A 14,477-nucleotide genomic window follows, 5' to 3' on the forward strand; every position below is an offset into this window, starting at 1 on the left:
GTTCGATCCCCACATGGGCCACTGTGAGCTGCACCCTCCACAATTGGCTGAAACAACTACTTGACTTGGAGCTGATGGGTCCTAGAAACACACACTTAAAGTAAATTTAAAAAGTTAAAAAAAAAAAGAAAGGAGAAAAAGAAAAGAAAACCTTAAGTCAGTCTACCTGGAGGCACCATCCCTAGGTATTCTGTTGCCTGTTGACATCTTTTAAGTGCTTTCTAATGGCTGCAAATTGTGAGTCAACTGTGAGGCAGTTTTGCACCTGAATACCTGACTTTGTTAGAACTATCTTGCCCAGAGGAAATATCAGTGCATTTTCTTAGCATCCTGTCAGCCACCCCTCTTGAATCATTTTTAAAAATCAGATTTACACAGGATTTTACTATATGTAATTTTATTACCAACCAAGCATTAAAAACCAGGCAACCTAAAAACTGGTGATGCATTGAAATCACAAATACTAGGTTTATTTAACTTTTTATACTTCTTAGGTATTATTAGCTTTGGGGTTGGACTTCTCTCTTGGTTGAGTTTATTATTAGTGTCCCCTAACTAACCTCTCTTATCTCTGGGAGAAACCGAGATAATGTTTCTGATGGTCTGGAGAATGTGATCTGTTCCTAATCTAGCAGGCCCTGCTGTATGCCCCCCACCAGTGAGCCTGCGTTCCAGTGAAGCAGTACTTATGCACTTACTGTGTTAACTCTTGAGTGCCTCTGTCCTTTCTCACATTTGTTTCAAACAGTTGTTGAGTACCAAGTATCGGGGGTACACAGAGGAGTAAGATCTACCCTCTAAGGATCTCAGACTCTTACTGTGCTTAAGCAGACACACACTTTCCTTTGAGACTTAGGTACACATTTAATCCCGATGAGAGCAGTCATATATGGTTGCTGCTGCTTTAGGCAGCAGGAAAGAGGATAATAACAGGACCCCTAAATGTCGTAAAGGAGCCCTTACCTACAGCCTGTGAACTGCAGTGTTATGGTGGCTCCCTGTGCCTTACCTCGGGAATATGGGGCCCTGCAGAGCACAGGGAATACAATGTCTGAGTGCTGGCTGCTCAGCTCTTACAGCTCTGGAGGGGACACTTGGTGATTTTGTGATCTCCTATCCCATAAACTGGATTGCTTTTTCTCTCTAGGGGAAGCTGCCTACACGGATCACCGTTCCACTCTCTGTGATTAGCCAGCCTATGAAGGGCAAAAGCGTGGTCACAGCCCCCATCATCAAAGGCAACCTTGGAGCCAAGTAAGTGCTGTAGTGAGGGGTGGGCAGGGCTTCTGGGTGGCTACTTCTCTCACACTGGGAAGGCGGCTGGTTGTCCTGGGATTCTGCTTCAAGACTTGTCCTTTGATGGGCTCATCAACAGCATTTATTGAGCCCCTAGTATTGTCATAGGTGCGTTGGCTACAGCAGTGATTGAAATAGAAAAAAATCCATGCTCTCTTCAAACTGATATTGTGGAGTGGGGAGAGAAATAATAAAGTAAAATACTATATGGGACGGTGAGACATACTATGGAGAAAAAGCAAGGAGGAAAGATGGGAAGTGCTGGGGTGGGGTTGGCAGTGACATGGCTCAGATGGCAATTTCTAGTGTAGGTGCTCGGGAAAGAAGGCCTCATTTAGACATTTCAGCCCAATGGTGTGATAGGTCAGCGGGTGAGGGCTCATATGGGAGCCGGGGCTTCCTGTGGCCCTGACTTTAAACAGGGATAAAGGGCGTGATGAAATCATTCTGACGGTCTCAAGGCAGCTGTTTTGGGGGAGAGTTTCTTGTCAGGAGCACACACCTCCCTGTCCATTACGCCCGCTGATGAAGGTATAGATAGCAGGGTCATTTTATCCAAAGCAGTAGGAGTCTTTGGGCTTGTTCTCGTCTCCTGTCATGGGAAGCTTAGAAGCTGGAAGAAAGGTAGTCTCACCAGCTGGTTTCCATTTCACTCCAGAATGCTGGAATTTTCCCTGGGCACCAGACCTCCCTGTTTTCCTTCAACACATGGCCTCATTCTGGGTGGGAGGTAATATCCCGTCCTGTCCTGTATCTCACTCCTGCTTTCCCTCCGCAGCCTCAGTGGGTTGGGCCGTAATATCATCCTCACCACCATGCCAGCAGGTACTAAGCTCATTGCTGGTAATAAGCCTGTGAGTTTCCTCACTGCCCAGCAGTTGCAGCAGCTTCAGCAACAAGGTCAGGCCACACAGGTAAGGTCCAAAGCGAACTATTGGCCAAGCCAGGCTTCTCTTTTTCCTTGCTTTTTGCTCTCAACTCATGAGCCTATTTGCAGTCTGCTGACCAGACATTCTCTCTTTGCAAACAGGTGCGCATCCAGACTGTCCCTGCATCCCATCTTCAACAGGGAACAGCTTCTGGTTCGTCCAAAGCAGTCTCCACTGTTGTTGTGACCACAGCTCCATCTCCTAAGCAGGCACCTGAACAACAGTGATTCTGAGAGAAAGATGGCTTTCATAAAAGCCCATACCTGGTCTGCCCTTCTGGCTAAAAGGAAGGGAGGTCGCATCTAAGCTTATCTGTCTAAGGAAGGCCAGTAGTGGGATGATGGCAGCAATGGCCAGGATTCTGCTGCCACATTCCACAGTGGAGGACACTGAGAAAAGTTCACTCCAGGTCTGTTCTGTACCGATCCAGGAGCAGCGTCTCTCTCAGAATTGTGTGAGGTCACAGTTGTGTCACACAAGCCAAAGTTCTGTCCTGAGAGTAGGATACCGAGAGAGGGCTTACAGTTACAGAGTGCAGACAGTGAATAAGCCTCGTTCTATATGTGGATCGTATTTTTTTAGCTTCTGGTCCTCTCTGTGACTAGTGATCTGATAGGGGTTTTGTGTCCATAAATTTTTACGTAACTTATTTTTTTAAAGAATCTATTGTACATGTTTGTCAAATAGAAACCTGGGCTTTAGCCCCCCTAAACTGATTACTTACTCTTTTGACCAGACTGAGAAAATAGCAAGATTCTTATAAGCTGGTGGCTTACTTGGTAACTACATAGAAATGAAGAGGCTTTAAGATGGGAAAGACACATCGGGAGTGAGATTGTGTGGGTTCCCTCAAACGGGCCTAGTTTGACACTACCTACCTCTTAAAGGTGGGGTATCAGGATCCTGATTGTGGTCTGTGTCTTCACCGGCTGGCTTTGTCCTCACCACGCCTGTTCACGTGCAAGTCCGCAGCCAGTGGACACAGTAGGCGAACGCCAGCAGAGGTGTTGCTTTTGTAGCACAAACTCTAGTTCAGTTCAGAGATTATATACTCTCCTTTGCTCCAGAACAAGAGTCAGCAAACCATGGCCCTTGGGCTGGCCACCTGTTTTTGTCAATAAAGTTTTGTTGGAATACAATCCATGCCCATTCGTTTATGTGTTATCTCTAGCTGCTTCCAATTTGAAGGCAGAACTGAATAGTTGCCATAGAGACTATATGGCCTCAAACTTAAAATACTTTTTAATGTGGTCCTTTAAGTAAAACTTTGCTGACTTCTACTCCAGAGTAGAGATGGCAGGAAGAGAGTAGGTGCCCCTCCCAGGCAGCACCAACCACAGAAGAGGTCAATCTGGATTTGCAAGTCATTTAATCCTGGCTATTTCACACTTGTCAGCCTCCCATCAAGCTATAGGCACATCTCAGAATGAAATTCTAAAATGTCATATTTAATTAAAGCACTGGTTGTTAATAATATATGCCTCTTTTGTATTGGAGTAGGGGTTGGGTGGTAAAGCTTTTCTGCAATGACAGGGCTTCCCTATCTCTTGAAAGTATCCAGATTATTAAAAATGTCTTTAATCTGTGGAAATTTAGTGATGATACTTCATGGGGTTGGCATGAGGAAGTGGAATTGGAGGGCGGAAAATTGGAATGGCCTAGTTTAGAGGGTGTCGCTGGGTGGAAGTTGAGTGATTAGGCGAGTTGCAGAGGAGCAGAGACAGAGTGGCTTGTCGGTGACGCAGTGGTTTTACAGACATCTCATTTGAGTCTTAAAGCAGTTCTATCAAATAGATAGTATCGTTCTTGTTTGTGAGAAAATGCAAGTCTCAGTTGAAGTTAAAGAGAACCAAGATGTAAATCCAGTCTTCTAAGTCAAGTGCCCTTTCTGCTGCCTTCCTAAGGAGAGGATGCTGTGATGTGTCATGGTGAGACTTGGGGACGAGCTGGAATTAACAGTGGTAGGCTTGGATGACAAAGAGCAGAGGTGAATTGGCTGAGGTAAGATTGAGCTTTTGATGGATAGTAGAGGGCTGGCACAGAAGTAAGATTGGTAATGGTGAGAGGTAGGGACTGCAGTAAAGGAGCGCGAATTTTATCTGAGTAAAGGAGACTGCATCTGTTTTATAATGCTTTCATATTTGCATGTCATTATTTCCTAGAGTCCCATTTCACACGAAAAGTCCATGTGACAGTTTCTAAATGAGAAAAAGATAGAAATTTGAAGAATCCTGTCTCAGGTATTTACGGCTGGTTAAAACAAACTTCCTCTGAATTTACTTAACAAATGATTTCATAAAAGTAGCTCTGGTAATCAACCCCAACTCTACCCCACACTTATTTACTGAAGTCACCTGACTGCCTGTCTCCTTATTGCCCGCAGACATTTATAATACATCCGAGGACAGGTATGTTTCAGGATGCCTGTGGAGGACTGACTCCCTGGGAAGCATAATTGGGCCCTGGCCAGCCTGTCAGTGGAGCACATAGAATGGAAATCCCCTATTGGAGTTCAAGTGATGTCACCATCATTTTTACCAAACATGGTTCCTTGGATGCAGACCTCAGGAGTCTTACAGAGATGTGGCTTTGGTGGGTGTCTGGGGGGAACAATTCCAGAAGAACTTGTGGCGGCCTCAGTGTCAGGTTGACAGAGACTGGTAAAATTCAGACCGTGTGTCTTAAGACTTTTTTTAGATGGATTTGGAGAATAGCATTGTGATGAGTTTGTACTTTAATACCACATGTAAGAATGTTTATGCAAGAGTCGATCACTTCCGTGAAGGTATCCCCAACCATGCTGTGAAAGGGGCATCCAAATAAATTTTAATGTTTTATATTTAATCTTCACACCTCATCTCACTCTGGAGAAAATACTGCATTTCCTTCAAGTATTCTGCCCTACCCCTTTTTAATCAAAACAGAGATCTTCACTTTGGAAGTAAAACCAAGAATAGGTTCTTTCTTCCCACCTCCAGTCCCTAAGGAAAGAACATGTTTTACATTAATTGCCAACGTTAGGTCCTCTAGTCCTTGAATGAATATTTGGGTTTCTACTCAGCAGGCAAACCAAAGTGGATCCTGAAAGGGGACCAACAGGTTCTCTAAAAATTAAATCGGTGTTTTCAAGTAGCTCATTCTTACCCCCTAAGCTGTGACTTCAACTCTGAAATGCTGGCTAAGTCTGGGAGCTTACCTCTCACTGAGCACAATGTTTCTTCAAGCACATACAGTGCTTCAGATAAGTGATCTCTGCCATATTTGTGTTAATACGGGGTAGAGGCTAAGTAAGCTGGCCTTTGAATTCTTCTGAAGACTGGTTCTGCAGCTTAGTAGCTGTGTGGCCTTGGGCTAATCAACTTCTCTGAAGAACCTGATGTACTTACGTTACAGGTGGTTGTGAGAAACAAGTGAGATACATATTTCAAAATCTGAAAAATGCCAAACAAATGAATGGTACTGTTTGGTCTATAAGACCTTTCAAATTTGTCCTAACCTCCTTTTACCAGTTTATAGAACTTAATATATTTAACTCTCCATGTCCTTTCTTGCTTCATTGCCTTTGTGCAGACTGTTCTCTTGGCCTTGAATGTGCATTTTTCTATGGGGCAAACTTCCTACTTGTCTTCCCTCCTTTATCTCTCCTGGTGTTTGTATGTACTTACCCCGTTGGCACCAGTCACCCTGTATGTAACTGCTTGCATCTCTCTCCCATTAGATTGTGAATTCCGTGCTGGACACATATTTTGTTAATCCTTACAACCATTTCAGTGCCAAGTAAATGTTAAATATTTGTTGAAGGAAGTTTTTTAAAAAAAGAACAGATCCAGAACCAGTACTAGAGTATCGAAACTTATATTACTCGTTCAAGATTCTTATCCTTTGCTTTCAGCTGTATTTAAATTCAAGGCCTGACATTTTTCTCTCTACCCCGTTATACAGATTTCGTGTCAGCATCCTCTTATGAGGGTACTTTTGAGGAGTCAGAACATCTGAGTTCCAGCTCTCAGCTGGGCCACTAACTAGCTTCCTGATTATTTAAAAAAAAAAAAAAAACACCTTTGGCCCAACTTTATCACTTAACAACTGTGGTATTCAGTACTCTGGAATACTATGATTAGTTAGGAGATGTTTTAACAAGTAACACTGAAAATACCAAAGCTCATGAGTTACTATTTTTAAAAAACACATGTTGGAATTGCATCTCTAAAGGCACTGTCATTCACCTTCTGATAAGGAAGTACCTACTTTCTTAAGAAAGAAAAGAGATACATCATTAAAAGCAGTAAGTTCTGCTGGATTCATATTCTGGATTCATTCATGAAGCCACTTCCTACTCTGAAACTTTCAGAGTCTCTGATTTCTGAGAGACAAAGGCTTGCTTCATTTTGCTTTTTGAATGATACCACACTGACACACACTTTAGTCAATTAAATAAGAAGGTGCAAATAGAACTAGTGAGAGCAGACCAAAGCAAGCATTAAAATGGAGAGATGAGCTACACCTTTGAACACTAGCTTTTTGTGCTCAAAGGGACGTGGCCACCCCCACTGATGACTGATGGTCTCCTCTCACTCCTCATCTGAACCACTCAAAAGGGCCTTCTGGCAAGTGTGATCTGACTTCAGCTTCTGAATCCCAATGATTTCTCCTCCTCGCCTCTTTAACCGATGCAAAAGGCTGTAATAGAGAAACAGACAAATTAGCCCCTCAGACTTCCCTATTCCCTCACCCAAGAAAGTGAAGGCATCTACTGGTTCTTAAAGCACTTTCTTTATAGCTGTATCAGATACTGTGATTACCTGTCTACACATCTGACTTCTTGGACAGTATTCATTGGTAGATAAAGAGACCATAGTTAATAATATTTAATAGTGAATGTTGTGATTGAGAGTAAACTTGGGTCTCCTGCCTCCCACTTTATTGTTTCATTGACCATAGAACTAAATCTATAACCTTGAGTTGCCTTCTGTTTGGTCTGTGTGGAACTCCTTCTGGGTGAAGTATACCTGCTTTGGCTAGGGAAATCAGGAACCAGGAAAAGGGGCAGCTGCAACAACAGAACTAATAATACATGCTAAAAGTCACTCTTGCACTGTAACTAAAGAGAGCCTCTGCCATTTACTCATTGGGTGAACTTGAAATTACTGTCTCTTGAAGCTCTCTAAAATGTACAGTACGTACTTCATAAAGTGGTAGGATTAAATGGGGTAGTACACTTTTAAGTGCTTCCCACAGAGCCTGGGAGAACACACATAGGGATTCTTAGCTATCATAATAACGTCTGAAGAGCACTTTAGAGTGCACTCGCTGCTGTGGTATCTTACTGTCACAACAGCGCTGGGAAGTAGAGAGGGCAAATCCAGGAATAAGGTCATGGGCTCAAAATGAGCCAGGGACAGAGCAGGGACTGCCATCCCGTGCTGATGCCTAATTCACAGTTTTTTCCTATCACACCACAGGCTTAAAAGTCGGTCAGAAATTCATTTGAAACCTGGGTCTCTCAGGTGACTGTGACCTGACAGGTCCTTTACCTTCTTAAAGCCTCGTCACCTCATTTGCAGGTGTAGGGTACCTTGCCCAGAACTTCCCATGCAGTTGGTACTTGTTAAGCGGTAGAGGTTAGCATTGCTTAGTTAAGAAAGGTGGGTCACTGGAAATAAAAACGATGCAGTGCAGTAAATTTCTGGGGCAGGGGTTGGCTAGCAAGAAGGAAAACGAGTCATCGTCTCTCAGACATACCAGCAAACAAGAGAGTAGTTGGTGGCCACAATGCAGAGGGCAGCCACGTAGTGCCAGCAGAAGCACATGGTGATGAACATGATGTTTGCGTCATCTTGCTGGTCCCATGCGGGTCCTCCCGACGGCGGGAAGAGCACAAACCCAATCTGGAGGGTTATACAGGGAAGTCAGCCTTGTCGTTCGTCGGTCCTGAGAAAGCAACCTAGCCTCCTTCCTCCTTCCTGTGGCCACGAGAGCTGTCCACACCTTCCCCTCTACCTCATTTCCCACACCCACATTAGCATAGAAAAGCCTTTTGTACAGGAAAACTGCTCTAAGTTAATTCTGGTTTTAGTAGAGGCTTCTTTAAACCAAAATTTCAGGTGAACAGTCTAGCAAGTGGAGCCTGTAGATGGTATCAGTACCTCCATTAAGGAGGGCAGATAAGGAAATATGTCATCTGTGCCCTGTGTATGTTCCATAGATTCTGCTTGTTAATGGCTCAGCAGGATATTAAAGATACATGGATGGTAAGAAAAGCAGCCATCTAAACCCATGCACGTGGTATGTTAGTGCTGCACCGTCAGGACTTCACTTGCACATGCTCAGTGGGGCCTCTTGATCCATACAATGTGAGGACCATTGTTTGAATAATTACCTGCCAGAACCAGGTGCCTTGAAGAATAACGAGACTGGTTCGGAAAAGTTCCAGCACAATATTGTCCCGAAGGATCACCTCTAAGAAGATACTGAGAGCCCCTCCAAACACAGCACACAGCAGGAGCGAGTGGATGTACTGGTCCAGTGGTGGTCGGTTATGAACATGGTGGTAGAAGAGAAAACCTGCCACAAAGCCATTTAACAGCTGTGAGAGATTTGCTTGTTTCTACTTCAGAGCATTCATTCTAGACTTTCTCCGTTGTTAGAATTTCCTCCTAGACCTGTCTCAAAGCTAGATTTTTCAGCACTTGGGAAGTCAGTTTATTTATATAACATTACAGGGCAACAAATATGCAGATTAAGTGTATTTCATGTATGTGTGTGAAGTGGGTATAAGCAGCAAAGAATATATCTTTTCAAATCTCAGGTAGGGTTCAATACAGGATGGGTAAGTGAAACGTTGCTGATTTGTAACAAACTGTGTGATTACTTGAATTTCAATTTTGCCCTCATTCCACCTTTTTGAACTCTTCCTGAATGAGGTACAAAAGTGAGGTTGTTGGATTACAAAATGCTTTTTCATGACCCCAGTTAATAGGGGATATATTGGGAGAGCTGTCCTAGTTGTTGGGGCGGGGGGTCTCCTATTTGTGAGGCAGTCCAGACAATAACACTTCAGGGTGGGGGTGGAGTGCAGTTTTTTCCTCCAAACCACATGGAGTTAGTCTTGCATGGTGGCATTCAACCAGTCTGGTATGTTCAGAGTGTTCCTGTGTGTTTCCGTGTGGGTGTGCACACATGCACTCAACACACGAGCACGGGAGTGATGGCGTGGGGAGGGCAGGGAAAGTTTGTGCACTGTTAGCCAGTGGCTTTAACTAAAAGCCTTGTGCTTTCACGTGCTGCTTTGTGGAAATACATCATCTGTACCATCCAGAGCAAAGGACCAAGTCCTGCTCAGGTCTTTGAAGTTCAGAGATTCGGATTTGTCTGGGGAAGGTTATATTTGCAATAGTTCTGTTCTTACAAAAGACCCTGATCCTTTGTAAGCACAACTCGTCAGTTTCTTTTCAGCGTCCTTTTTTCTGTCCTTACCACTAAATTACCTTCGGTGAATGCTGCCACAGCCATAACCAATCTGTCAACCCCTAAGGGAACATGGTTGACGAGATAGGTGAGCATATCAGTGATTCCTGAGATTGCAAAGAATAGATACATGGTGCTGTGCTGCCAGTTCATTAACTTTATCCAGTGATTTTCAGTGTACAGGTGGGCGTGGGGCCCATCCGGAACAAACTGCTCCGCCAGGATCCCTGCAGGGAAATGAGAGTGGAAATTGAGGGAAGAGTAGTTACAAGACAAACACGAGACAGCAAAAAAATAACCCGAGTCATGAACAAGGTCGAGATGTGGGTGAAGGTGGATCTACTTTGCTGCCTCAGGTGCAGCTAACTTAGTAAAAAGGTACTTGCTGAGGAACCTATGTAGACATCTTGCCTGTATTGTTGTTTCTTGGGCTGATGGGAGAAGGGGAAGAGCAGAAACAATAGAAACAAATGCAGCCACACAGGTCTACAAGAAATTTGTCTAGTAGCTGAAACAAGGCGTCGTCACCTAAGTGAGTCTGACAGATACCTTAATCTTTAGGCTCCCTCTGCCAAGTGAGCAGTGAAAGAAATCGCGGGAGGAAGCAGTTAGGTTGAGAATATAGAATCCGTGCAGGCAGATTCTAGTGATGAGGACACTTGTGCACACCTGAGGGAGAGAAGCAGCTCCCAGTTGTGTTTCTGTCAGGGCATACTTCAAGTGAGGGCTCTTCCTAGGCACGGAGCAAGCTCTTTGACCTTGGGTCCTTCCCATAGCTTTAGGTCTCGGTGCCCTAAACACTTCACCTTGGTGTTTCTAGCCATACTGTATCTTAGGAGAGGCAAGCTTTAGAGACTGGGGCCAGAAGACTGATGAGCTGTGCCACAGCGTAGCTAGTTCTCAGTTCTGATCCCTTCTGCTGTCACCTGTTTCGGAAGGCAAAAGATTTGCCTTCATGCCTGGTGCTCCAAATGTTCTTAGGGCCTAGAGTAAATCCTCCATGACAACATGCTGGACCCTGTTCACCAAACTTTTTTTTTTCTGAAACCCAACCCATTTCTGAATTTATGCATAAAGGATCAAGGAGGTGGTGAAAACAACCCAGGAAGAGGAAGTCTCTGTGACACTAGAGCAGAAGCCCTGTGAGAGCAGGGACTATGGTTCTCCAGTGTACTCGTATCACCAATATCCAGAACAAGTTCCTGGCACAGGGTAGGAGTTCAAGAGATTACTGGTTCATGAGTACTATTTTCACCCAAGTAGAATTTCTCTAGCGTTATTTAGGCAAAGTTGATGCTGTCCTTACCATTTAAGCTATATGGTCCCTGTTCTCAGCTCCAGAAAGATGAGAAAGCCTTTCTGATACCCGAATGGCTGCTGGAGGGGAAAATTCAGCTGGACGGAGCAAACAAAGCTATGCACCTTTGCTGACTCCAAGAGAAGCTACTGTCATTGCTTCAGCTCCTCCCAAGGACTGTAGGCCAAAGATGGTACGTGGCTAATGCAATTTCAGAATAAGACCCCTCATTACGCACGTGATGGGCTAATCCTGAGGAAAAACGCTTTCTACTGTTGGCACTTGTTCCTTGAAGGCCACCAGTGGAGTGGATGGATGACGAGTAAAGCGGAAGTGGGTGGATTTTGTAGGAATGGGGCACAGTAAAGAAAGATCCCTCCCAAACCAGCTTCTGTTGGCTTTTTTCAATGTCTTCCACTGCCTCTCTCACTAGCCTTCTGGCATAAACTCCCCTCTTTATAATTGCTTGAGATTTGGGGGTGGAGGATATGCCAGTGAGTTTGGTGTTAACTACTCTTGAGATTTTAGTGGAGAGACAGTTGGGAGGGGGGAGATAATTTTTCTAAAACAAAACTCCATTTAGTACTTTTTCATAGCTCACATACATGAACTTTATCTTAACTTGTTTTTTTCTATTTTTGTGTTTTATCTTTTTCATACAGTATGCCTTCAGCTCCTATAACTTATACCTATGTCCTTCCAGGGCAAGAAATGTAGTTTGTTTGGTAATTTTTCATAGCGCACTAAGATGTAAGGTGCTATTTTAACTGTTAATATTATGAAGTTTGGTACACAACAGATGTTATGATGAAGTATTTAGTGACCAACTGAAAATCCTTGTTCTATTATCCCTACCAGTGGAAACATCCATTTCACAGGGTCCAGAAAATGGGTTAAAGATTCTGGGTATGATGGAGAGACACCCTGGACCAGATTACCCCATTCTTACCAATGACTGAAAATAAAGTTCTGATTGCAGCTTCAATGATCTCCAGATGCTGATAATAATGAATCAGTTGGCTCCTTTTTCCCTTTTGATGAAAGTACTTCAATGGGTACTTCACTGACCACCACAGTCCAACAATCAAGAAGAAACTCCCTGGGAGAGCATGGCCCTTGAAGTTTGCCATCGGGGTTCTAGGACACCTGAAAAATAGGGACAGCTGTTAGGTGGCTCAATGAAGAAAACAAGTGGATATTTTGGAAGGAAACCCCCTATGAGACTGAGGATTCCAAATCATAGCTGTATTAAGAAGGATCCACTCATTCTCACAAAATAAGTCTTTATGTTGTGTCACTGAAGCCTTGTCTGTTGAGTGAGTTATCTGCCCAGGTGGATAACACTGGCCCTGAGGCTTTAAAAATGTGGGTAAATAAAAAGGGGAGGCGGGGAGAAAGATAGGTAAATAGTAACTGATCTCAGGGTATAAAAGCCTTCCAAACGTAAAGGAGGGGACTAGGAAAGAAAAATACTCACCGACATAAGCATTTTATAGATCAAAAACACCAGAAGGCAAACAGCCAATCAGGAAAATGTTTGTTAACAGTTATGGTAAATGAGTATTTGTGTTGAGAAGCTGCGCTGGCGCATTGAATTATGAATATGCAGGTTATGACCTGCTGAATGAAGAGGCACAAGCCACTCAAATTGGCAGGGAGCTCCCTCAGCATCCAAGCTCCCTCCCACCTTGGGGAAATGAAAACCATGAGCTTGTTTTGGCTGAAGGCATAGTTTCAATACACTCACACAAAGGCAGCAGCATCACAAGATTTATTATTTACAGATCCCAGAAATGGGGTAGCAGAGGGAGGCAGTGAGCTGCTATGTTCAGCCCTCTGTCCCAGGTCACAAGCCAGCAGGAGACAGACAGCAGGGTAGCAAGCACCTATTACTTTTAAGATGGCTGGGGTAAAGGGTCACTAACTTTTTGAGGGCTAAGCTCTTAAGTGGTTATTTTAAAAGGGGAAAAGCAAAGCCAGAACTTGGGGTCGGAATCCTAAGCTCAGGTCTTTTCTAAATGTCCAGACTCTGGGTGTGAGTAGGGTTGTCACACTGTACAATGTCGAGGCAGTGACTCCAAATAGCTGTTCTTTTATCACAATGTTCCCTTGGAGAGCCTTTAGAAATTAGTATTAAAAAAAAAAGACCATAGAAGAATGGGCAAAGACATGAACAAAATTCACAAATAATACAAATTGATAATAAACCGCACTGTAATTGAAGACGTGCAAATAAATGCACAGTATCATTTTCACCAAATTGGAAAATAATTTAAAAATTAGATTTGATGCAGCCCTCTAGTATAAATAAAAATGGTCAATATGATTCAAATTTGGTAAAAGTAAAATAGTTACATAAACACCACCTTATTCCAAAAAAAGATCTCAGGCATGGTTTCTTTTATCCTACTTACACTAGTATAGACTATCAGGTCAACATTATGAGTGTTACATAGAATTTATTCAAAAGGAAAATCATTGTTCTTCCCTGTGGCCTAGGTGGTGACCTAAAAAAAATATAGGGTGGGAGAAAAATAACAGTTGATGGGGATCTAGAAAATACCATTTAGGGAGATAGAGTATCAGCGGTCTGCACAGCCTACTTCAAACCCTGACCATTGGGGGTCCTATCTCTGTCACTGGCTACATCGTCAGGGCTGTTTCTTGTCTGATACATTTACAGCTGAGGTTTCCACCCTTCATAAAGAAATTTCACAAGCTTTAAAAAAAATGCTAATAGTTTTTAAAAAGTCAAACAGTATTTAAAGGTTTACAATGCAAAACAGCAGCCCCATAGTCCCTCCCTCCTCACCCCCTAGTGAAACCACTTTAAACCCTTTCCACTGTTTCTTTTGGTATTTACCACCATGATTCTAGTTAATGTGTGCACGCTGCCATCTGTTAATTTATTGTTGTCAGACATTATCAACCAACTTCCTGGAGCTCTCTTACAACCTCTCCCTTCTCTTCACCCCTTCATTTCCACAGTAGTTACATTAGACTCATTTGTTTAAATCATTCGTTTCATTATTATGGCTCTGTAAATCCAAAATCCTTCCCAGGGCCTGTAAACTCCACGTGATCCTGTGCTCCCTCTTTGATCTCTCCTGTCTGTCTACCCCTGCAACACAGGGGCCCTTCCATTGCTTAAACAAGTATACTCCACGCCTGTTTCAGGGCCGCACACTCTCTGTTCTTTCTAGAACAATTTTCCCGCAGACAGTCAACAGTTGTCTCCTTCACTTTACTTGGATCTCTGTTCAAATGTTTCTTTATTCCCTGACTACTTTATGTAAAATAGCAGACATGTTCCCCTTTTCAATCCATGTATACTTCTAAATTTTCTTTAAAGCGTGAATCACTATGTGATACTATATACTGAATTTTTTAAAAAGCATCTATCTTCATCCTCTAGAATGTAAGCTCCTTGAAAGTAGGAGTTTGATCTATTTTGTTACTGCAGTTAGCCTAGTACTTGCAACAGGGCC

At 43.3% G+C, this 14,477-nt stretch overlaps 2 protein-coding genes and 1 long non-coding RNA gene across 8 annotated transcripts in view; 2 read left to right on the forward strand and 1 right to left on the reverse strand.

Annotated features, from left to right (window-relative positions):
- The window catches only part of NFRKB (nuclear factor related to kappaB binding protein), a 35,348-nt gene extending 31,649 nt beyond the window's left edge, over window positions 1-3,699 (forward strand). For all 5 annotated transcript variants that reach the window (XM_019713979.3, XM_019713975.3, XM_019713980.3 and 2 more), the window contains 3 exons: window positions 1,148-1,254; window positions 2,075-2,210; window positions 2,327-3,699. In XM_019713979.3, the coding sequence (XP_019569538.2) occupies window positions 1,148-1,254; window positions 2,075-2,210; window positions 2,327-2,452 (369 nt within the window). In that variant the 3' untranslated portion in view covers window positions 2,453-3,699. The remainder of the gene's footprint in view (window positions 1-1,147; window positions 1,255-2,074; window positions 2,211-2,326) is intronic.
- A 620-nt stretch (window positions 3,700-4,319) lies between these two features.
- On the forward strand, window positions 4,320-5,075 carry LOC148757277 (uncharacterized). Its single transcript, XR_016022353.1, has 2 exons — window positions 4,320-4,465; window positions 4,609-5,075. It is a non-coding gene; the product is annotated as an uncharacterized LOC148757277 (long non-coding RNA).
- Window positions 5,076-6,064: 989 nt separating this feature from the next.
- Window positions 6,065-14,477, reverse strand: part of TMEM45B (transmembrane protein 45B) — a 35,654-nt gene continuing 27,241 nt past the window's right edge. For both annotated transcript variants that reach the window (XM_074321877.2, XM_074321876.2), the window contains exons 2-6: window positions 11,939-12,135; window positions 9,713-9,919; window positions 8,605-8,789; window positions 7,968-8,113; window positions 6,065-6,905 (exon numbers count right to left, since the gene is read on the reverse strand). In XM_074321877.2, the coding sequence (XP_074177978.2) occupies window positions 6,797-6,905; window positions 7,968-8,113; window positions 8,605-8,789; window positions 9,713-9,919; window positions 11,939-12,119 (828 nt within the window). In that variant the 5' untranslated portion in view covers window positions 12,120-12,135 and the 3' untranslated portion in view covers window positions 6,065-6,796. The remainder of the gene's footprint in view (window positions 6,906-7,967; window positions 8,114-8,604; window positions 8,790-9,712; window positions 9,920-11,938; window positions 12,136-14,477) is intronic.

The sequence above is a fragment of the Rhinolophus sinicus genome, chromosome 9 (assembly GCF_057876585.1).
Source record: "Rhinolophus sinicus isolate RSI-liver-muscle chromosome 9, RSI-T2T, whole genome shotgun sequence".
In the NCBI taxonomy this organism is placed as follows: Eukaryota; Metazoa; Chordata; class Mammalia; order Chiroptera; family Rhinolophidae; genus Rhinolophus; species Rhinolophus sinicus.